The 22,236-nt window shown below is 46.7% G+C and overlaps 2 protein-coding genes across 6 annotated transcripts in view; both read left to right on the forward strand.

The window, feature by feature from the left end:
* Positions 1-22,236, forward strand: part of EVL (Enah/Vasp-like) — a 139,383-nt gene that overhangs the window by 61,886 nt on the left and 55,261 nt on the right. For 4 of the 5 annotated variants that reach the window (XM_081048437.1, XM_081048440.1, XM_081048436.1 and 1 more), the window contains exon 2: positions 19,079-19,247. In XM_081048437.1, the coding sequence (XP_080904563.1) occupies positions 19,079-19,247 (169 nt within the window). Of the gene's footprint in view, positions 1-17,388; positions 17,555-19,078; positions 19,248-22,236 lie in introns of those variants that run through there. The other variant, XM_081048438.1, reaches the window with a different exon arrangement.
* On the forward strand, positions 2,730-3,981 carry LOC308497705 (fructose-bisphosphate aldolase A-like). The gene has a single exon (XM_081048696.1). The coding sequence runs from the start codon at positions 3,383-3,385 to the stop codon at positions 3,779-3,781; it is 399 nt and encodes a 132-aa protein (XP_080904822.1). The 5' UTR covers positions 2,730-3,382; the 3' UTR covers positions 3,782-3,981.

The raw sequence follows: 22,236 nt of genomic DNA on the forward strand, positions 1-22,236 counted from the left end.
CTTCACAAACATTCTAAACACCCACTACGTACCAAGAATTGTGCTGGGCATGGTTGGTTATAAAAGGTGAGTAAAACATGGTAGCCCCTACTTAAAGGACCGTGATCTGTGACAACTAAATTGATAATATTGTAAAAGAAGTAACACGGAAGTAGGAATAATTTTCTCTATCTTGGGGAATCAATAAACACTTCATTGAAGAGGTGATACGTATATTGTGTCTTGAAGAGCAAAGCCAAGTTTGACTGCCATTGGTGATGCAGCATTGCTAATAAGTTTTCATGTGTCAGTGATCTAACTAATTCTGTGTAGCCATTTCTCCATCTCCTTTTTCTCCACTCCTAGGATACAAGGACCTTCTATTCAGAATACTCTGCCTTCTTTTTAACACAAATTCTCATGAAAAGCCAGTATTACCCAAGTGTATTTTTTTTCTGTATTACTTAGTCAAAAACCCTTGTATGCCTTATGAAAGATAGATAGTAGAGTTAAAAGAATGCCCCCCAAAAGTTCACTCTTACCTAGAAAAACCAAGAAACCAAGAAAAGAGAGTAGCAATAGGTGTGGAGGCCAGAGGAAATGAGGGATGAAAGTGAAAGGCACATTCTCACAGTGAAGATGTTTACACTCTGGCTGACATCTTCAGTTAAATGCTCAGAAAATGAAAAAGAATACCTTTTGGTACTTTAGTAATAACAGTCGACTTCTGCTTCCGGCCATGACAGAATCATGGTAATGGACTTCCTCTCTTTGACAAAAACAACTATGAAACTGAACAAAATATACAAAGCACCTGAATATATGAAGGATACTGAAACTCACACAAAATATTAAATTCTTGCTTTTTCAGGCATTGAACAGGCAACACAGGACTCTGATCCTTGAGTAAAGAAACACACGATAAGCCCCACAGTGGCTCTGGCTTTGTGCCTGGGGTCTCTTCTGGTCTTGGCCCAGAATGGTGGAGCTCAAGCTAAAAGCTGATCTTAATAAGCTCAGGAGTCAGATATTGGAATTCCAGGGTACTGAAATAGCTGGACATTGCGGAGCAAGGAAATAGAGAAGAGGAAGCTTTAGGGGCAGGATAGATAGCAGCATTTTGTGTATGAATCACTTTGGGTTGTTGGCTAAGGGCTGGCTATGCATGTGTCGAATGACTGTCCATGACACTTAGCACAGATTGCCCACTGTAGAGCTAAGAGCTGAATGATGATGCTAAAAGTCATGCAATACTAGATATTGATGATCCCAGTCAACCGGAATGAAGAGACCTCGCTGAGCACCTCAGGCATTCAATTGAGACTCCAGAGCAGCCACACATGAGGAATAAGGACTGTGCCTGTGAGTAAGGGTCACACCCTAGGGCTAAATTCAGAATGGAAATAAGAAAGAATGAATCCAAGCTCGACAGTACCAAAAGGATCTGCCAGTAATTTACCTGCCAATAAACTCTGTACCTCTAAAGGAAAACAATATAGCCAAGACTCTCTGCAATGTATACTAACAATGTCTAACATGCAGTCATAAATTAGTGGACAGTAAAAAGTCAGAAGATGTGACCTATACTTAAGGGAAAAAAGCAATCAGTAGATCTTGAGGTGACTTTGAAGTTTAAATTAACAGGCATGTACCTCAAAGTTGCTCTTAAAAATATGTTCAAAAACTTGAAAAGGTGGACAAAAATGAGCACATAGGTGAAGAATCTCAACAGAGAAATGGAAATTATAAAAAACTTACGAAATGGGAATTCTAGTACTAAAAATGGAATTTCAAAATTCACTATATGAGATTAAAAGTGGATCAGAGACTATAAGAAAGGGCTGGGGGACTGGAGACTGATCAGTAGAAATCACCTAATCTGAAAACCAGGGAAATAATTGAAAAAAATTAAGAGCTGTGGTGACTTGTGAGATGATACCAAAATGTCTACATATATGTAATTGGAGTCCCAGATGGAGAGGAGAAAGAGAATGGAGCAGAAGAATAATGCTTGAAGAAATAATTACCAAAAATTTCCCAAATTTGTTTAAAAAAAATCTTTAACTGACGTATCCAAGAATCTCAGCAAACTCCTAACAGGATAAATATAAAGAAAACTGCACATGAGCCCATCATAGTCACACTGTTGGAAACCAAAGAAAAAGAGAAAATACCAAAAGTAACCAGAGGAAAAACATACATTATATACAGAGGATGCCAATATGAATGCTGGATGATTTCTCATCAGAAATCATGGATGCCAGAAGGCAGTAGAACAACATTTTTTTACGTGTTAAAAGAAAAAATCTTCAGAATTCTCTATTTAGAAAAAAGTACCTTAAATTAAGGAAGTAAAATAAAGATATTTTTCAGATAAAATAAAACTAAGAGAATTTATTGCCAGCATACCTGATGTATAAGAAATGCTGAAGGAAGTTCCTCAGGCAGGAGAAAAATGATACCAGGAAGCTCAGATGTCTAGAAAAGAATGAAGAGTACCAGAAAGGATAAATGTATGGGTAAATATAAAAAACTTTTTTTCATAATTAAAAATAAATAAATACATATATATACATACATACATACATGTATATACATATATCTGTATATATGACTTTAAAATAAAAATACATAACACTGTATTGTGAGTATGTAATGGGGGTCTGACAATTAAGTTTGCGAACTTGTTGCAACGATGTTGCTAACATTTTTTATATCATAGGGATTATTCATTATGAATTTGTACCAACTGGACAAATAGTTAACCAAGTTTACTATTTGGAAGCGCTGAAAAGGCTGCGTGAAAAAGACAACCTGAACTTTTCGCCAACAGTTCATGGCTCTTGCATCACGACCATGCACCAGCTCACACGGCACTGTCTGTGAGGGAGTTTTTAGCCAGGAAACAAATCACTGTATTGGAACACCCTCCCTACTCACCTGATGTGGCCCCAGTGATTTATTTCTTTACCCAAAGATAAAAGAAGACATTTGATGACATTCAGGACATCAAGGATAATACGACAACAGCTCTGATGGCCATTCCAGAAAGAGTTCCAAAATTGCTTTGAAGGGTGGACTAGGCACTTCTGTCAGTGCATAGCTTCCCAAGGGACAGTACAAGAAGGATGGAGCTGACTTTGCCAAATGGCGCTGTGTGCTCAAGATTGGGGAACATACTCCCTCATCCCTTGCCATCAAGGAAAACGCCAACGTTCTGGCCCTTTATGCCAGCATCTGCCAGCAGAACGGCATCGTGCCCATTGTGGAGCCTGAGATCCTTCCCGATGGGGACCATGACCTGAAGCGCTGTCAGTATGTGACCGAAAAGGTGCTGGCGGCGGTCTACAAGGCTCTGAGTGACCATCACATCTACCTGGAAGGCACTTTGCTGAAGCCCAACATGGTCACCCCAGGCCACGCCTGCACCCAGAAATTCTCTAATGAGGAGATCGCCATGGCAACCGTCACTGCACTGCACCGCACGGTGCCCCCGGCTGTCCCTGGGATCACCTTCCTGTCTGGAGGTCAGAGCAAGGAGGAGGCATCCATCAACCTCAATGCCATCAACAAGTGCCCCCTGTTGAAGCCATGCGCCCTGACCTTCTCCTACGGCCGAGCCCTGCAGGCCTCTGCCCTGAAGGCCTGGGGTGGGAAGAAGGAGAACCTGAAGACTGCCCAGGAGGAGTATGTGAAGCGAGCACTGGCCAACAGCCTCGCCTGCCAAGGAAAGTACACCCCAAGCGGCCAGACCGGAGCTGCAGCCAGCCAGTCCCTCTTCATCTCTAACCATGCCTACTAAGGGGAGGTGTTCTAAGGCTGCCCCACTCAACACTCCAGGTCGTGTCCCCTCCCACACTCCTGAAGAGGAGGCCTTATTCGGGGCTCCAGGCTGCTCTTTCCCATCACTCTTGCCTCCTTTGTGACACTGGTGTGTGGTGTGGTCTGTGTATGCTAACCCCATCGCCCTTTCCAGCCCACTGCCAATAAACAGCTATTTAAGAGGGGAAAAAAAAAAAAAAAAAGATAGTGATTGTCAGACCAGATCCAAACGCAAGACTCAATTGTATACTATCTACAAGACACACTCTTTAAATACAAAGATATAAACAGGTTGAGAATAAAAGGATGTGTAGCTGGGAGAATAATGCTACCATCCCACCCTAATCCCCAGGACATGTTACCTTATGTGGCCAAAGGACCTTTGCAGGTGTGATTCAAGGTATGGACCTTGAGATGGAGCAGTTACACTGGGTTACTCCTGGGTCCAGTCTAGTCACAAAAGTCCTTAAAAGTGGAGAACCTGAAAAAGAAAATGGTAACTATATAAAACGATTACTATGTTAATTAGCTTAACTGTGGTCAAGCACATTGTATACATATATCAAAACATCAAGTCATACACCTTACATATACACAGTTTTTGACAATTATACCTCAATAAAGATGAGAAAAAAATAATATGACCATAAAAAGAGACATCAGTGGAGAGAACCTTTTCTGGCTGTGGTCTGAAACAGATGTTAGGATGGAAGAAGAACCATAAAGTTGCAAAACTTCTGGCTTTGGAGATGAAGGAGGTGGCTTCTAGAAGCTGGAAAAGGCAAGGAAATTATTCTGTAGAATCTCCAGAAGGAAATGTAGCGCTTCCAATACTTTGATTTTAGCCCAGTGAGACCCATGAGATCTATGTTAGACTTCTGACCTACAATTATCTTACAATACTAAGATAATCAATTTGTGTTGTTATAAGCTATAAGTTTGTGGTAATTTGTTACAGCAGCAATGGAAAACCAATACAGGATGGAAAAAGATATACCAGGCAAATAGCATAAGAAAGCTCAAATGGCAAAGAATGCTACCAGTGATAGAGAGGGACATTTCATACTGATCAAAGGGTCAATTCATCAGGAAGATATAATAGTCATGAAAGTATACGTACTGAACAAGAGCTTCAAAATACATGAAATAAAAATTGATAATTAAAGAGAAACAGACAAAACCACAGTCACAGTTGAAGATCTTAAACCTTTCTCTCAGCAGTTAATAGAACAATTAGACACAAACAAATCAGCAACAAGCCAATAAGGACAGAACATCTGAACAACACTTGACCTAACTTACATTTTTAGAAGACTGCACACATTTTCAAAATACACGTATTTTCCTTGTGCACATGGTACATTCACCAAGGCAGACTGCTTGCTGGGTCATAAAACAAGTCTCCATAAATGTTTAAAGGACTGGAATCATACCAGGAAAAACGAAAGAAGAAATTTTATGTTAAATATGTTCTTGGGCCACAGTAGAACTAAATTTAAAATAAATAACAGTAACAGATATAAGAAAATACCAAATATTTAGGAATTAAACACAATACTTCTCATTAATCATGGATCAAAGAAGAAATCACAAGGAAAAATAGAAAGTACTTTGAACTAAAAGAAAATGAAAACCATAATATGTCAAAATTTGTGATTTGCAGCAGTGATGAAAGGGAAATGTGTATCTTTGAAAGCCTTTTAAAATATATTTTCAACACTCACAGTGCTTTCATGTCTCCATTCAGAGCTGGTCTTTCTTTTGTACTGTACTGTGTACAGCTGTTTTTCACGGTGCCAGTAACAACACGTTAATGCATCTATGCAATAGCGTCAGTCTCTTCCTTTCTAAAATGCAGATAGAAGCCCTTTGAGGACAAGTACTGCCTTTGTTTGTCTCTGGTTTCTAGCGCCATGCGTGACCCTGTGGGTTCTCAGAAAATTTTGAATGGAAGATGGGGAATGGATCTTATCTCCATGAGGACCCTGTGGGAAAAACCAAAATAGGGATCATTAGCCCCATTTTACACTTGAGGAAATTGAAGGTCCGGGTTCACTTAATGAACAAGTGACAAAGCCAGGTTTCCAGTACTCCTCAAACGTTTTCCTTTCAGGCTTTAAGTTGCTGATTGAAATATCACCACTAGAGAGAAGTGTCTCCCCAACAAAAGTGCAAAATGTTTCCCAGCGAAAAGCAGTAAGTAAAACACTAAACATCATCATGTAGTCTTATTCCCTGGAGGATGAGCGAGCAGGCCTCCCAAGTTCTCGGGCTTTTCATAAAGGCCTTTCAGGAGCCATGTGCTCTGCCCCTTCACTTCCTGTCACAGATGGAAAGCTGGGCCTGGACCTTTCACATGGCTGTGACTGAGACAGGGCTGTGGAGTTAGCAGTGGGAGCAGCACACAGCCTGGTCCCCACCCCAGCTCCGCAGCCTCTGCCATCGCAGGAAGCCCTGGGGGTTCGGGTGCAGTGGCTCGACCGCCCACACTGGTGGTCTCTGCACCGGGAGCTTCTTGTTTCTCCATTTTCTGTCTCGGTTTCAGTTTCTAACTGGGGTTTGGTTCCCCTGTCTCTGCTTCAGCTTCCTTTTCCTGTTTGGTTTTAAGTGAGTCTAAAAATCAAATTGCTGCCAGCCTCCTGAGGGTCTGTGGTCCTGTCATCAGCGTAGCCTGTGGGAGCACAGGACTCACCTCCTCCGGGTTCCCTGTGCTCAGCCTTTCAGCCATGGCCACAGTGTGAGTACGGGGACCAAAGAGGGGACAGAGGGATGGCAAGAGGAAAGCTAGAATCATAACGGTATAGAGCTGAAGGGACCCCAGGAATCCCAGATCCCCTTGTTAGACGATGGGGAGGTCGAGGGCCACGGTCACACAGCGAGGTGTGACAGCACCGGCTCACTCTCCATCTGCTGCTCTGTCCATCACACACGCCCGTGTGTCTTGATGCCTGTGATTTTTAATGGCCTCTGTGTCAGAAGCACTCAGAGGTCAAGCACCTGCCTCGGATTGTGGAGGGGGCTGATCTGTCAAAGGGGTTGTTCTTCGGCTCAGGTGCTGTGGGTGGGTTGTGGCTCTTCTCTCCAGAATGGCCTGGAAACACTCAGGTTCTCTGTATACCGAGCAAAGAGGGAAGAACGGAAGTTCCTTTTACAATAGAAACTTCATGGACGGTAACAGTGTCCTGACCTCAGCTGGGTGACTTGAGGCCATGGCTCCCGGGGGCTGGCGCTGCATAACGCGTGCGAGTCTCATCCGTCTGCATCTAGCCGTGCGCGGCCTTTCTGAAGGTGAGACAACATTTGACACGACTTGCCCCTGCGTATGGCTGCATGCAGGATGGCACGTGTCGGACGGAGTTTGCTCCCCTGGGATTTGGGGCTGACTTAATTAACTCATTACAGCTTCGGGTCTTTTACAGCCCTGCACCTTACAAAGTACTCCGCAGTTTCTAGAGTGCTGTTTGATCGGTTTTCTTCCTTAATTCTTTTAATCCTATTGCAACCCATTCTACTTCTACAAGTGGTCAAAGTCGCAGACTCTGGGTTCAAAGGCATATATTAGAATTTGTAAATTTTTGAGGTTAGAGTAGCCCTAATGACCTATATCAGATGGCTCCCTAAGGAAAGGGGTATGTTGGGGGCCTTGACAGAAAATGTGGGACAGGTTCAATCTAAGAATATTAGACTCTCCCAGAAGTTGGTGGAGTGTTTTCCCCAGACTTCACTACGCTTCCCAGAGAAGTAGAGACCAGCCGTCTGGGACGGTGGCATTACAGTGGGAAAAAGGGGAGACCAGCTCTCTGGGACGGTAGCATTAGAGTGGGGAAAAAGGGGAGACCATCCATCTGGGACGGTGGCATTAGAGTGGGGAGAAGTGGAGACCAGCCATCTGGGACGGTGGCATTAGAGTGGGGAGAAGCAAACATCTTGATTGCACGTGACGTGGCAGCCAGTTTGGATGGAAGAAAAGATGTCTGCGTTTAGCACTGAATTCATTCTTCACATACCTAAAGTCTTTCTGTAATTCTAATACAGAAATGGGGCTTAAATGTCACCATTTGAGTTTCTCATAGGCATGAAATATTTCAGAGCAAACGTTTTAAGTTTAGAGCATAATATAAACCTGTCTCAAGCCTGTTCCCCTTACGAGAAAAAGCAATGCACCGTATAGGTGATTCCTAGCTGCCGAGGGGGAAATGTCCCTCTCCGTTGGAGAGATCTGGCTGTCACTCCCTTAATCAACCTTGCTTCGCACAGACAGGGCAGCTAGCATGAGGTGCCGCCTGATGTGCTAGCAGAAGTATCACTGTCACCTGAGTCACATTCTTTCTGTTTACCCTGAATTTCATCACAAGAGACAATCCAGAATGGGTACAGCCTACAAGACAATTAGCCTGAACTCTTCACACAAATAAATCAATACCAATGACAAACAAAAAAATAGCCTAACATTCTAGCCTAAAGGAGAGTAAGTAGATACCCAAACGTAATGCGTGAGTGGGTCCTGGATCCATAAAAATCAAAACATTGGGGAAATTGGATAAATTGTTAATTTTCTTAGGTGTAACAATGGTATTTGCATATTAGAAAGTCCTTATTTTAAAGAATGTAGGCTAAAAACCTTAGGATTAAAGTATCATGATACCTGCAACTTACTTTCCAATTTCTGAAAAGAATGATATAAGAAGGGATAAATCACGTGGTAGAAATGCTTCCCTGGGTGAAGCAGAAAAGTCCTATTACCATAGCGAGCAAGGTGTGTAGACTAGTCCCTCCCACGCATTAGCCACGGGACACTGGGACACACTCCCCTCTCCAGCCCTGTTTCCTCCATCCCAACAAATGGCTTGTGAATACTCCTCAGCTCTGACCAGGCTGTGCTTCTGTCACTTGAATTGGGACATGGTGATGACATCTGTGCTGTGGGCTTCCTTGTTTCTCTTGGATGAGCTTTGAGAAGCCAGGGGAGACCCGGGTGATGGCTGAGGACGCTGTGCTCCCCTCCGGACCTTTGCTGGTGTCATTCACTCTGCCCGGAATGGTGCTCTCCCTCCCGGGCAGGACGAAACGTGCGCTCTTCTTGCACTGTGGCACTTAGCACACACCTGGAAATCGTGCACGATTTCTGTATGCACGTGCGCCTTCCACTGGAGGACAGAGTTTCTGCTAAGTCCTAGGCATGGGAATATATTTGGTACGTGGTCAGTACTCAGTCAATGACTGCAGGAGGAGAGCTCGAGAAAGCAGGGGTAGCCAGATCTCCGGTCAGTCGTGGTACCTCCCGCCCCCAAGGAATCCTTAAAGCCTGAGACATATGACACCTGGCAAAACTAGGCAAACTCAAAAGCAAGCATTTATACAAGAATACCTGTTGAACAATCACTAAGTCGCAGTTATTGGGGCTACAGAGGTGAACAATATTTTATAAAAAAACAAACCCAGAAAACCTGCCTCGCAGGATGAGAGGAAATCAACAGACCTTTATTTAACACAGTGGCCAGTATAGTAAATGGTATGAAGAGAGGGGAAGCAGCGTCTTTTTGGTGGGGGCAGGATGCACTCTGCCAGGAGGTGACAGCACAGTCCCTGGGTGAAGCAGGACTTGGAGGCCTGCCCCAGCAGCGAGGCCTGGCTGGTGGGCTCTGCCTGCTTCACCCGTGGACGGGCCTCAGCCCTGGGCACCCCACAAAGACAGGACGCCACAGGCCGCGTCCTGCCTGGATGCCCGAGGCGACTCTCCAGGCCGTGATGAGGAACCTGCCAGCTTGGTTTTCTCCTTAGAGGTTTGCTGTTGTTTGAGCCAACATTTTCCTTGTTCAAGATGGTAGCTTGGGTGCTAACTGTGTTTAGCAAACTGCAGTCTATTGCCTCCGTCTTATTTGAGCTCCGACAAACTTAAAAGCTCGTCCAAGAAAGATCATTCCCCTCATTTTATACAGCTAGGCACTTCCTTCCCTTGAGGTCACTTGGCTTGCAAATGACAGACCCGGCCTGGGCAGAGCTGGGCCTCAGATCCAGGACTCCCTTCTCTTCCCTACACCATGTCCATGAGTGACGCTGTTAATTAGATGTTCCTGGACTGTGCTACCCCTGTACCTCTGGTCCCTGGCTGGCGCCAGCCAACCCAACTTTCTCTGACTTTCTCTGCCTCTGCCCACCTTGGGAAAGACAATGGACAGAGAAGTGCGGAGCGAGCTCTGTCACAAGAGCTAACGGAACTTTTAGAAAGGGGGCTAAGAGGACGTGAATGAGGGCAACTGTCACCTGTGGTGACTAACAGGCCACTGGTGACCTCAGAGAGAGTGCCTGGAATGGAGTGGGTGCGAGGGCCTGAGCTCCGGGGCCTGGGGCCTGACGGGCTGGGGAGGCCACGAAGGGGTGAGGCCCAAGAAGCCGGAAGGAGAGGCCTCCGGAGAAAGGAGGAAGAATCTGGGTCCTGGCAGTGGTGTCTCTCACGGCCGGGGTGACTGGACGAGTCACTTAATGTCAAGTGGGGGTAAATGTAGTCAGCCCCCCGTCATGGTTCTTTTGAACATCGCGTCACATCGTGCGGGCTTGACCTGCAAGGGCTCTGCTGAGCTGGCAGATGTGCTTAGAGGGAGACAGGAGTTGGGCAACGCCGAGGACCGTGGGTACTTTTTCTCACTGGCCCCGGCCTTGCTCTTCGGGAGGTAAATGCGAGCTCGCACCGAGCTGGAGCAGTCAGGTTTCCACAGCCTGCCTTCTGGGTGTCAGCTGCTCTGCTTCTCAGCCTACTTTTCAAGTTCACTTTTATTGCTTGTATGTTGAAAGTAAACAAGTCAGGACTTCTGTGCCTCAGAGTCTGGCTCTGTTTCTACTTGGCTTTGGGAACATATATTTATAGCCACTTCTCCCTGGCCTCCCAGCGTTCCCTCACCCACTTGTTAATTCTCTCGGCAGTGACTGAGCCCGCGCCTGTTAAGGTGGGAGTACAGTGCCACACCGAGGAGGGCATAGAGGGGATCTGGTGGCTCAGACCTCGGCCTGCCCTCAAGAGGCTCACAGTCTGGGGAAGAAGATAAGTTCTAAGTAGCTCTCAGGAAGGCTTGAGAGTGATCAGAGGCACACGGGCCTTGGTGTGGGGCTGGGGGCAGACACATGTTAGACACACAGACGACACCAACTGGATACTGGGCATCTTCCTATAGAAAGATATGTACGTTTTATTAGCTTGTTTTACAGATGAGAATTGCCCCCACAGAACCCTGTGTTTTTTCTACAATAGCACTTTCATGTACCTATTTTGTAATTGTTTTTCCTGCTAGATTATAATCTCTTTAAGAGCAGACACATGTCACGGTCATTCCCAGAGCGTAGCAGAATGCCTTCCTCTTAATAGTTACTAAGTGAGTGGGAATGAATGAATAGATGTTTTCTGAAGGCAGTGCCCCTGACCTGAGCTTTGAGAAACAGTGAGGTGCAAACCTCTGGTGTAGGAAGGAGAAAGCATCTTAGGCAGAAGAAACATTCTTTCCTCTTTCATTTCTTGAGGAATACCAGAAAGTCATTCTAACTGGCCCACGTGTCAGGAGAGTGCTTCTGCCGTCAGGCCCAGCCTTACCACCAGCTGCTGGCTGGGCTGTGGAGACAGACAGCCCTTCGTCCCTGATTTGCACCACGCAGGGTGTGGGCAGTATCCGGTCCAGGAAAGCAAGGTGGGTAGTTCCCTGGGACCACGAAAGAGTCTGCCCTGAACAGGCGGGAAGGGAACTGTGGCCTGCAGGAAGTGGTCCTTGCCCCGGTGGCACTCCGGCCCAGCAGAGGGACCTAAAGTAGACCGTGGCTGCAGTATCTGGTAGTAAGAGCTTTCAGGTGCTAAAGCAGAGGATGTGCTAACAGGGCTCAGAAGACCGGCTAACTCAGCCTGAAGCTTCAAGGAGGGTTATCTAAAGGAGGTGATGGTACCTTAAGTCTTTAGGGAGAGGAGGAATCACTGGCACGCTAGACTGGAAAAGCATCCCAAGTAGAGGGAACAGCATGAGCTAAAGCAAAGAGACCATAGAAAGTAGATCTGTCAGGGGAGCCCATGTATTTCCAGCAGACCACGCCTAGGGTTGGTGGGTCAGCTGTGAACACGTAGGCAAGCATGCGCATGCCTGGGCTGGGCCTGGGCCAGAGGTGGGGTTGTGTCCTGTGATAATGACTGTTCTCCCCACACTGTTGGATGCCAGGGACTGCTCCAAGCCTTTTCATTCTCACCACAACCCCGTGAAGAAGATAAGGAAAGATAAGGACCCCTAAAAGAAAGATTAGATAGGAATAAGGAAACTAAGGAACAGAGAAGTTAAGTAATTTGTCTGAGGTCACATAGCTAGTAAATAACAGAGCTCCCAGTGAAAGAACATTCAGATTTGCATTTTCTGAGGGACTTTCTGGTGACTGTGGTGAAAGATGAGAGTTGAACCCAAAGCAGGATGAATAGCCAGGAGCCTATTGTGAAAGTCTATCGGGAAATGACAAGGGCCAGGACACGGCGACAGGAGGGAGAAAGGAACAGTCCAGAAGATACGTAGGGAGTAGAACAGGTGACAGCCACAGAGGGTGAGGCAGAAAAGTGTCTGAACTGGCGTTCCGGTTTCAGACTTGGGAGATGGGGTAGGGAATGGTGAAAAGAATGCTTTCTGTTTCGCGCTTGTTGAGTTTTGAGGTCTCTGCGGTACACCAAACATCTGGTAGTTGGAAATAGGGTTCCATAGCTTACAAGAAAGGTCAGGATCAGAGACTCATCAACAGGGGCTTTGTCAGTATATTGGTGATCATGTCAACTCCAGCCGCAGGAGAAAGAGCCCATGAGAAGATTTCAAAGTTAGTGTTTCTCCAAGTTCTTCATGGACCATCTGCATGAGAATCAGCACGAATGTGTGTGAAAATCCTGAGACCCAGGCCCCACTTGAGGCTAACTGAAGCAGAATGTCCCAAAGAGGGGCCCCAGAGTTTGTACTTCAGTAAACACTTACCTCATTTTGAGAAACGTGGACACGGAGTGAAAACTGAAGTAATTCTGAGTAGTTCACAAGATCTAATTTAAGGTGGTTTTAAAATCTGTGGGAGCAAAGATCCACTGAGACCCACTGGGCAAAAACCCCCTTCAGAAAAGCCTTGTACACTCACCTTTCTTGGCAAATAATTTCAGGAGAGTCTTAGACTCTAAGCCTTTCTGTGGACCCTAACTTATTAACCCCTCATGTAAGCCGTGTTAGAACAAAACTTGTGAAGGAAGCTGAAAAGGAATCACCAGAGAGGAAAATGGAGAACCAGGAGAGTCTAAAGATTGGGAGTCAAGTAGGAGAGATTTTCAAAAATGAGGATATAATCAGCAGGATTTGAGTCCATGAGAGAGCAAGTGATTTGAGAACCGAAAGCACCCACTGGAGTTGGGGAGTGGCGAGTCAGTGGCCTTGTCTGGAGTCGTCTAAGTGTACGTATACTGAGGACAGAAGCCAGGTTCCCGTGGGACTTGGAGAGTGACCGAGTGGTGTGGAAGTGGAGGAAGCAGTAGGCAGGCAGCTGGTGGAAAGGGAAGGAGAGCTGGAGCAGGGAGTGGGTGCCAGCTCATAGCACCTCACGTCAGCCCAGCTCACATTCTGTGGGTGATGAGTAGATGTTTAACAGGGTGGTCGTTATTGTGGTGAGACAGGAGTTCCCCGTCGGGTGGCACTCTCCCTGGTGTGCGCAGGGCTAACCACTGAGTGTCCTACCTCCCGGGAACCCCCTCGGTCCCAGGCAAACCCAGGTTCCAGTCCTGCTGGGGAGACAAAATCAGACAGAGAGTGATGGGCTATTCCATCTCAAGGGAGCCAGGTCAGGGCATCGGGCTGAGCAGGAGCACTGTGCCAGCGCTGGGGGGAGAGAACGAGACCCAGCAACAGAGAGCATGGCTGACCCTCCAGAGGAGCCACGGAGGGCAGCGCGCATTTCCCAGCGCGGCCGGCCTGCCTCCCCAGGCCTGCGCCCGGCAGAGCTGACATGCGCCTTCAGAGGCAGCAGCCGGTCTAGGCCGCAGCCTCACTGCACAGTAGGATAAACCACCCTCAGAGCTGCGGTTTCCTGACTCGATCCCAGGCCGTGGCGAGACAGAGAAGGCTGATGGTAATCTGTAACAGATGCCTTTATTTGGCAGCTCCTCTCTCTGAGAATAAATGGAGTGGGATGGAAGGTGGAATATTTCCATGGGCACACAATCGTCAACACATTTATTCACAGTTAGAGAGTCATTTCTTCAACAAGCAATTATTAGTGTCTGTAACATAAACAGGACTGGGTTTACTGAGGGGGAAACAACAGAATCCTGCCTTCCAGAAGCTCTCCGTCTCGTGAGGCAGATCCTTATGCAGATATTGAGAAGCAGGACAAACTCGAAAGTGCTGTGCCAAGAGGCTTCAGAAATGAACACAGGGCTGAGGGCCAGTCTCATCGTTTACAGGCCTGAGTGCTGTGCTCTTTTCAAGCTCAACCCTGGACTTTCGTTTTCCAAAAGACTCTTGTGGTTAGCCCCTTCCCCTCTATTCTCTGTTTGGCTTTACATGCCTGACTTTCTGAACTCACACTCTGTCCTTCAAGTTGTGTAGTAAATGCCTGGAAAATCCCTGAGATGTATTTGTAGGGTGCAAAGGGCTTCCAAGTTGACCGTCAGTGCACAGAAAAGAGTGTGGCTGGGTGGCATGTCTGTGTGAGCCTGTGGGAAACTCAGAAACTCATCCGGGTCGTGTCGGGAGTGGGGGAGCGAGAATCCAGCAGCTGGTGGGGCCTGGAGGCTGCGCCTTCCAGAAGGTTAGACAGCCAGAGACTCAGACGGACTTCCACAGGCGAGGAAACTGCTTGGAGCAGCCTGTTAGGTCCCGTAGTGGGGGTTGGGGTGGGGGTGAAAGTCAATCAACCTCGTGCGTAGAACAAACCAAACAGTGTATTTTGACTGATTTTTCCCCACTGATCAGCTAGTTGTTTTGACCATATAAATGCAGCATGTCAGAAATGAAGCCCTCGTGAGAATCCACCTCTGGGGCCTGTGGGGAGGAAGCGGAAATAGACTCTTTTAATTTAGTAAAGGGAGTTTTGTATGTTTGTGTTTAAAAAAATAGTTCAGTCATTCAGTCATTCAATAAATAATATTTTTATATTTGTTCATTAAACTTACTTTCCTCAAACGATACATGACATAGACAAATGAAGTTTACGAAGCCTTTGAACCCACATGTAGTGGGTCACCCACGTGTAGTGACCCACACTTTGTCATCCAGTGAAGATGCTGAGAAGGTGATTGAATGTATGGAGCTGAGAGGCAATGTCAAAGCTGGATAACAATCAAGATTTCATTAAAACAAAACAAAATCCCAAAGGGACAATAAGCAAGACCAATCTTAAGTAGAATAAATGGGTATTTTCTTGCGTTTAGGTTTTGTCAGTGGGAATAAAATAAGCAGAGACAAGCACTATTCAAATGGGTTAAAGGTCGGGGTGGGGGGGTGGTTAACCACAAGTTCACTTTGAACCTAGTGTTAAAAACAACAACAGAAAAAAGAACCTGTGGCTGTAATTACATTAAAAAAAATAATTACTGGTGTTTCGGCACCTACGAGGGCCAGCACAGCAGTGGGTGCTTTCCTTATGGCCTCTCCGTCCAAACCCTGAAAGGCGTGTGAGGTGCCCAGGTACACCTCAGTTCTCCACCCGGCACGGGGTGCTGCCTCCCCGCCTCTGCTGGCTGCTAGCCTGCCCCCCGGCATCCTATGTCCCCTTCCTGAATTCACCTGGGTGGAAAGCTCTTCATCTTTAAGCCCTCACAGCGTTTTCTTCAGAAAGCCCCCTGGCTCCCCAACCCCTGCAGGCTGAGTAACATGTGTAATCATTTGTCTCATTTCCTGAGTGGCTGTGAGCTCGCTGAGGGCAGTGACTGTCACATTCATCTCTGCATCACGAAATGTTTTCGACTCACTGGCGTCTGCTTGTCAGACGATGATGAAATCATATCCAGTCGTAGGATCTGGACACTAAGAAAACGTGACAAATCGGGACACACTAGAGGAGGGTGACTGTTGGCAAGGGGAGCTCGTCGTGTGAATGACAGATAGAAGAACCAAGATGTCCCTTCAGTTGCCCTGTGGACTGTCACTGGCTATCCAAGACACGTTTGTAACTCCGGAGGACACTGAGCGCAGTGTCACCCTGGCCTAACAACTAAAACCATTTCACAACAAAATGGGCTGCTTTGAAGAGGAGCAAGTTCCCTGTCACGGGTGGTTTTCTTTCAAAGGCTCAGTGTGCACTTAGGGCTGCCTAGAAGGCAGGTATATCGGACGTGAGAGTGGCTCAGGCCATCTCTAGGCTTCTTTTCAGCCCTGAGATTCTACACGGAGCATTTAAGAGGCACTGGCCCTGTGCCAGGTTCTAGGGTACAGTGGCGAATGAGACGGGCATGGCCCTGCCCTCGGGAACTTGCACTGTAGCAGGGCAATCGCTTTGGGTCTTCCGGGAAGCAGACACCAAGACCCAGGGTAGGTTAGAATGCAGAGATTTATCCAGGCGTCAGTGAAGGGGGGCAGGAGCAGGCGGGAGCTTCTGGAAACAGTGCTTCAGGTTTGACATCTGTGGAAGGAGAGAGGGCAGGAAGGGTTGAGCAGGGGGCGAGCGTCTCCTCACAGCGCATAGGCTAGTGAGCTGGCCCTGAGCCCGCGTTTGCACTTGGAAGAGCCCCGTGTTGGGCAGGAATGGCCTGCACTCGTAGTCCTGCCACATTCGGTCACCAGAGGAGAGGGGCCCGGAAAAGCATGGCCTCTGCAAATGCAGTGGCCACCCAGAGAGGTGGCAGCTGGACCATTGATCGGCTCTGCTCTCATAACAGGCTCTCTTGGAGGTCTGAGGGGCACACCTCCAAGGCCGCCACACGGGGATTCTAGAAAGCATTTCCCGGTCACACAGTACCTTCCTGGATTTCTGCCCCAGAATCGTCTCGAGAGCTTCTGTGGCCACAAGCAGGCAAGTGGTAGAGCTGGGATTTCAGCTCAGATCCTCTGACTTAGTAAATCCATGTTGGGTAAATAACCCCAGGCTGCCTCTCGGGGTCCCTCCCAGCTCCTGGGACATTGTCTGGAGCGCACACCTTCCTGCCCATTTCACAGTTAGCAGCTGAGTGTATCCGCAGCAGGAAGTGACACAGCTTTGCCCTTAACACGATTTCTGATCTATTGATGTGGGCGTGAATTAAACCAAGGTCTGTCTGATTCTGTGTACAGTGTCATTTCTACCAGGCTTCATGAGGACAGGACCCCCAAGACTCAGCTAGGGGAGGGCCAGCAACTCCTCCTAAGCATATTCTCTGAAAAGATACATGGTGGTTTCCAGCTCCAAAACAGAAAACAAAGCACAGTGCTGCTGGTATTTCGTTTGTTTGTTTCCTTTTTGCTCCCTGAAGGTATAATATGGCTGTCTTCTAGGAAGACTCATGCCTATTTTCCTCATCACTGATTTTCCCTTAAATATTTGTTGATTGAGTGATGAATTATGGGGAAAAATGCGCAGCACAATTGCACAAAAAAAACTTTACAATTCACTCGACACATCTGTCCACAGAGCCCTCTGCACAAGGATTGGACAGCCCATGTCAAGCGTACCCTAGACTCGTAAACCGCAGAGCAGAGCTGGGGGCAGCAGCAAGTCTGAGGCCCGGTGCAGACATTCAGAGTGGGTTTGAGACCCAGCACTGCACGTGAAATCACTGGCTGGACAACCGTAAAATGTGCGTAGGGATTTGTGTGAAGTGACTTGAGGGGATATGTGTGGGAAGGCTGTGGGTGCACTGCCCAGCAAGTTCTTGTTCAGGTGACAACAACCGGTACACTGGATCATCGCCATGCGGGTCATCGGGCGAGGAAGCTCCGCCCCTGGGTCACTAGCCACTGGCTACGTCAGCCAGGTTGAGGTTTCCAGGTCACTAAAAACCACAGTAACCACTGGGGCTGAGGAAGTGGGTTCTTGTTCAAATACTTCGTTTCCGTGCCTTAAATATGGTAAAGTGACCATAATGTGACATTTCTTGATGGCTTGGTCTCATTGTTATGACTCTTCATTATTGTACACACTTTTGCTTCTACTAAATTAGCTGGGCCCAAATTGTTGGGCCTGAACTTTTTGTTTCTAATTCTTCGGTTGCGTTTATGTGGCCTCCCTTTCCACATAACGACCATTCCCCACTGTTGTTGGTGTGCCTACCTTTCCCAGCCACATGGAGCCTTTTCAATTTGGGGATTCTCGTATGCTAAATAAAGACTGAAAGAGTAAATGTTCAAGACTGTGAGGCTTATATGTGAATGCAGACGCCCGTGGGCTCCAAGAGACGTCTTTTGCAGTCGTCTGTCTAACCTGGAACTCTCGGTTCCCTCAGAGCGATCCCTTTCCCATGCTGATGATCCTTACGGACCGAAGGTTTTCCTAAAAACCTTCTGGAAACAGTTCCCTGTTCTCCCACTTCATGGGTTCTAGCTCTTGTGGCAAGAGTTGTAGTGCCTGATTTTAGTGATGACTGTTTTCTTTTCTCCAGGGGTGTCTTTTGTTCCTTCCCTGGTTTTCTGTGGTATTCTGAACAGATGCAGTTACTTGGTAAATGTCGTCAGCAAAACAGGGTGCAGCCGTCTGTTTATTTTGATTTATATCGCTCTGTTCTTTAGAAGACCACCTAATCTTACTGTCTGCACAGTTTGTATGATGCTGCCCTGTCATAATATCATAAATTGAGCATTTTGTTGGATGTTGGGCAGAATATTATTTACGTCATACGATCTAAAGTCAGAACTGGTTGGCAATCCCAAATTTAATTACTGAATACCTGTGTGAATTTGTATAAATCTTTCCAAGTCTCTGAGCCACTCTTTTCACCTACAAAGTGGAGGTAGTCGTGGCTACTTCAGAACTTGTGAAACTCAGGTGCTGTAATGCACTGTCTTATTTAACACAGTGCCTAGAATATCAGACAGTTGGCAAATCGTAATCGTAATTCCTTCCTCATTTAAGCGCCTTTTCCCCTGGAAGGAAAGCTGTGAGTCTTTTCCAAGCTGTCAGAAACTTTGGCATAGAGCCGCCTGTCCACCCTCCGTGATCCTTGGAGAATGGAATCTCATCACCTCACAGGGCAACCCTTCACAGACAGTTGGAAACTCTGGCAATTAGAAAGTTTCTCTGCATCTAGCAGCCATTGGCCTGTTTCAGAAAAGGGCAAAGCCCTTTGCAGCTGACACTGACACTGACGTTTTCTCTTGCTCTGCAGTGAACAGAGTATCTGCCAAGCCCGGGCTTCCGTGATGGTCTACGATGACACCAGTAAGAAATGGGTACCCATCAAACCTGGCCAGCAGGGGTTCAGCCGAATCAACATGTACCACAACACCGTGAGCAACACCTTCAGAGTCGTCGGAGTCAAGCTGCAGGACCAGCAGGTGAGTGCTGGCGACTGATTACCACAGACCTTCAATGCGCGTGCGCACGCACACACACATTGAAAAGAGGTCAGAAGAAAATAAGGTCAAGATTTGGAGTCAGAAGATCTGGCTTCCAGTTCTAACTCCATATTCTCACACTCCAAAGCATGACACCTTGAACAAACTATCTTTTCTGAACTTCAGTTTTCACATCTGTCTTATAGAGACAGGAATCTACGCCTCACCGTGTTATTGTCGTATCAGAATAAAATAATAGATATGAAACAGCTTTGGAAAATATATTGCACAAATATGTTAGTTTTATTCTGTGCCTACATATCCATAATAGGGCAATGATGATTTTGGTTCATCAACCCCCTAAGTCTTACTAAGAATACCAAGATGATTTGAAGGCTCTGGGATCATTTCTCTCCCTAATAGCACATTCTGGGCAAATCAGATAAGAGAGTTTGTGAATGTACCTGGTCGGTACCTCTGTAAATACAGTAAGTCCACCTAGGTCAGGAATAGCTGTGTACGCTTAACTAAGACTGAGTAGTCCGACGTGACATGGACCAAAAGAGAGACGCGGAGAAAGGGGTTGTGCAGTCTAACCACACACTTGGCTTAGTACTTCGGTGCTCTCCCACCAGCTCTCTTCTTACATTGACAAGGACATGTTTGGCAGTGAAATGAACCGATCTGTAGTTTCAGCATTTGTGCAAAACTCTACCTAAATAGCATCTTCTGACATCCTTTGTTTGTCCAGCCTTGGCTAAATTGAGCAGCCCGTTAGCTGCTAACCACAAGAATCAACATATTAGCAATTAGCAAAGAGAGAACAGAAACTTAAGGCTCTATTTTAAGTAGGTTGCCTATTGAATGTGTGTCTGCTTTAGCCAAAACATCCCTATTACATTTCAGATTCTTATGACCGAAGGGAACATCTCTCTTCAGCACCCCTGATTAAAGGTCGTCTGTCTAACCTGGAGCTCTCGGTTCCTCAGAGGTATCCCTTTCCCATACTGATCGGAAGGTTTTCCTAAAAACCTTCTGGAAGCTGCTTCCCTGTTCTTCCACTTCATTGGTTCCAGCTCTGCCTTTTCCAGGCCTGCTGCGCCATACGTGCAGGATATATAGCCCCCGTAGTCCCAAGTATGGTGACAACAAACATCTCACACATTTCATAACCCCGTGGGCAGGGGCTGGCGGTACCATCCTGGTACACGCCCTCGACATAAGGTCCATTTCCTAGTGCAGTTCCTGAACCATAGCAGGTGTTCCCTCAGTGATCGATTTTATTATGACCAGTTTTCTTCCATTTGTGCCTCTTGATTGCCCTCCGTGCACACTGGCGAGGTAGCACGGTGTCCTTGGAAGGTCACGGGACTGGGGAACAGGGTTCCCGGAAACCAAAGTGCACCTTGTTCTCAAGCTTCTACCTCACGTCCTCCTTCAGAGGGAACCACATGTTGGGGCTCACTTGGGAGGAGGTCGTTTCCCCTGCAGAGAGAGACTGGCAGCAGTTTTCAATGAGCTCATGCATACATTCAAAGATCTCTAACTTGGACTTGTCCTGGCATCTGACAGAGAAGTTCTGCTTGGAATTGCGTGTTGAGGACACAGGTCCCTAGAATGTGGTTGAGACCGCCTCCCCCAATGGATGGGGCTTGTTAGCTAGGAACCTTAGTTCCTTAGGAGCCTTAGTTAACCAAGGCATTAGGAAAGCGGCAGGAAACCTGGCCCACAGGAACTTTTGTACACCTCAAGAGAAAAGACTCATTTTCACAGGTCTGTTTCCCAGTCAGTGTGCATTACCAGGTCAAATCTTTTAAGAGAGACAGAGATTCCTGGTTTTATAGCCAATAGGGATATTGTACACGTTTCATCTCTTTATGGCCTATGGAGCTCTTTTCATGTCTATTACTTCAGTCTCCCAGTAACCCCATGGGGATAATGGTACAAGAATTATCGTCAAATTGTAGTAGCTATAGTTATTTTTAATGCTTTTTTTCCCTTTAACCTGTGTGTTATAATTGTTTAATATCCTATTCTGAAATATAGTTCTCATAGAGTTCTTTCATTTTTTTTAACTCTTAGTTCTCTTCTTCCACTTGAATCATTTCTAGATTTCTGTCTTCGAGCTCATTAATTCTGCCTTCCATATGGACTGCTCTATTTCCAATGCTCTCTAATGCTTTTTTCATCTCCTTTATTGAGTTCTTCAGTTCCAGAATTTCTACTTGGTTCTTTTTTATAGTTTCAGTCTGTTTAGTAAAGTACTCCTTTTGTTCATTAATTTTATTCCTGAGCTCATTGAACTGCCTTTCTGAGTTTTCTTGTATGTCATTGAAGTTCTTCATTACTGCAATCTTGAATTCTCTGTCATTTAAATCAGTCTTCCATGACTTTGAGATTGTTCCTTTGAGATAGTGGATTCCGTTCTTGTTTAGATACCATTTTGAGTTGAGCAGTTCAGCAGGTTGATAACTATGTCTTTTGTTTTCCAGTAGAGGGCGCCATAGAGCAAGTTTGTGTTTCCTGCTATTTGTGCCTCAGGGTGGTGATAACCGGGTGTTGCTCTTGTCATGAAAATTGACTCGTGGGTGACCGTGTGGTAGATGTCCCCGCTCTGTCAGAGTCACCTGGGTCCCGGCACCACCACCATGGTGGGGGGATGTGGCAGGTGGTTCTTAAGCCTACAAGCACCGCATCCTTGTTACAATGGCCCTGTGGCCCCCAGCACCTCCAGTGCTGCTGCGGGCTTCCGCAGCAGCGGTGGGGGAGGCAGCCAGCTTCTCGAGCACCGGCTCTACTTGTGCCCCTCGTACCCTCCACTGGGCTGTAGTGTGGGAGCTGCACACCCACTCCTCTACCATGTTAGCTGGGGCCTCGGCAGCCACTAGACTGCACCCACACATACCATCCCTGTCCTTCGCCATCCCACCCGCTCCCTGCCTTCCAGTACGCCCACCTTCGGATGTACTGATGCGTGGATCTCGCAGGC

This window comes from Rhinolophus hipposideros (assembly GCF_964194185.1).
Source record: "Rhinolophus hipposideros genome assembly, chromosome: 5".
NCBI lineage: Eukaryota > Metazoa > Chordata > Mammalia > Chiroptera > Rhinolophidae > Rhinolophus > Rhinolophus hipposideros.